This window comes from Mycetomoellerius zeteki, unplaced genomic scaffold, assembly GCF_001594055.1.
Source record: "Mycetomoellerius zeteki isolate Tzet28-1 unplaced genomic scaffold, Tzet1.0 scaffold135, whole genome shotgun sequence".
Lineage (NCBI taxonomy): Eukaryota > Metazoa > Arthropoda > Insecta > Hymenoptera > Formicidae > Mycetomoellerius > Mycetomoellerius zeteki.
This window is the reverse complement of record NW_017256287.1, coordinates 1464396-1465891: the sequence shown is the minus strand read 5'-3', so window position 1 is coordinate 1465891 and position 1496 is coordinate 1464396. Positions and strand designations below refer to the sequence as shown.

The 1496-nt window shown below is 37.0% G+C and overlaps 1 protein-coding gene across 2 annotated transcripts in view; it reads left to right on the top strand.

Moving 5' to 3' along the window:
- Window positions 1–1496, top strand: part of Acn (apoptotic chromatin condensation inducer acinus) — a 5494-nt gene that overhangs the window by 2695 nt on the left and 1303 nt on the right. For both annotated transcript variants that reach the window (XM_018462142.1, XM_018462141.1), the window contains exons 4-8: window positions 1–17; window positions 105–303; window positions 419–627; window positions 699–917; window positions 991–1251. The exon at window positions 1–17 is cut by the window's left edge and continues 97 nt beyond it. In XM_018462142.1, the coding sequence (XP_018317644.1) occupies window positions 1–17; window positions 105–303; window positions 419–627; window positions 699–917; window positions 991–1251 (905 nt within the window). The remainder of the gene's footprint in view (window positions 18–104; window positions 304–418; window positions 628–698; window positions 918–990; window positions 1252–1496) is intronic.

Below are 1496 nucleotides of genomic sequence, written 5' to 3'. Positions count from 1 at the left end.
CTTCCGATTCGCTCAAGGTTTTACTCCATTTACACATAGATGTTATAATACATATATCACTTTACATTCTTGAACATCAAAATTCACTAATAATAATGTGATAGGCATTGGTGCCAGGTGCAAAGCCATTATCCATCAACGAAGTTCGTCTCTCAAAGGACGATGATGAGGATAGAGATCGACATAGAAGTAACGATAAACGGTACAATTCTAGTGACATTACATATGATAAGACAACAGATGAAAACTTGCAGAAAAATGGCGCTGCTAAAAAGGGCAATGGAAAAGTAGATAATCACATTGGTAAGTGTACATATAATCTGTTAGATAAAATGGATATTTTTTTTTATGTAACTGTTAAATAATCTTGTAATTTCTCTTTCATATTTTTACAATATTCTTATTATTTTTAATATAGTGACAAGGCGGAAGATATCAATAGTGAAGGAAATGCCGCACATAAAATCACCAAGTCCACCAACGTCTAAACCTACCAATATCCTTTTGATCAAGAATCTAGTTCGCCCTTTCACACTAAATCAGATCAAGGAACTTCTCTCGCGTACTGGCACCATCGTAGAGAACGGATTCTGGATGGATCGGATTAAGTCTAAATGCATTGTCGAAGTACGATTATATAAATATCTTGTAAAATTTGAATCTTGAGTCAAACTTTTTACGATTTATTAATATTATAGTATTCCAATGAGGATCAAGCTTTTGAGACAAGGCAAGCACTTCACGGGATCTCTTGGCCTATGTCTAATCCAAAAAAGCTCCATGTGGAATATGCTACAAAGGAGGATATGGAGACTGCCCGGGAATCATCCAAGGAACAACCGGTTGCTCGCAAAACTGAGCCACTCTCGGATTCGTGGCAACAAGATTGGAATCGTGATGAAAAAACTAATACTAAGGTAAAAATCCGCATGTTTTCTTAGATCATTTCAGTATTTTCGATAACTTTAATGAGACACATCTACGTATTAGGTGACCGTGGTGAGAGAATGGGATTTAGGCAAAGAGGACGGCCAGCAACACATCAGGGAGAAGGAGCGTGAGAAAAAGGAGCATGATAAAAAGCGACGAGTGAGGAGTCGCAGCCCAATATTGGACGCACATCTATCGGCACCGGCTCGCAAATTCAAGAAGAAGGAGGATGATCCGCCACCGGCAAAGCTTTTGGATGATCTCTTTAGGAAGACAAAAGCGACACCTTGCATATATTGGTTGCCGCTTACGAATGAGCAGGTAGGTGAATTTAACAAGCAAAAACTATACGTTAGCATTTCATTCTCTTGAAATATTTATATAGAAAGAGATTGTTAACAATAAAATATGCCAAGAAAGAATTCATTTATAATTTCGAAAAGAATTTCTCAATTCTTCATTTTGTTGATATATTTATATATAGAAAAAATATATATACGTATGAATGTGTGTGTGTGTGTGTGTGTGTGTGTGTGTGTGTGTGTGTGTGTGTGTGTGTGTGTGTG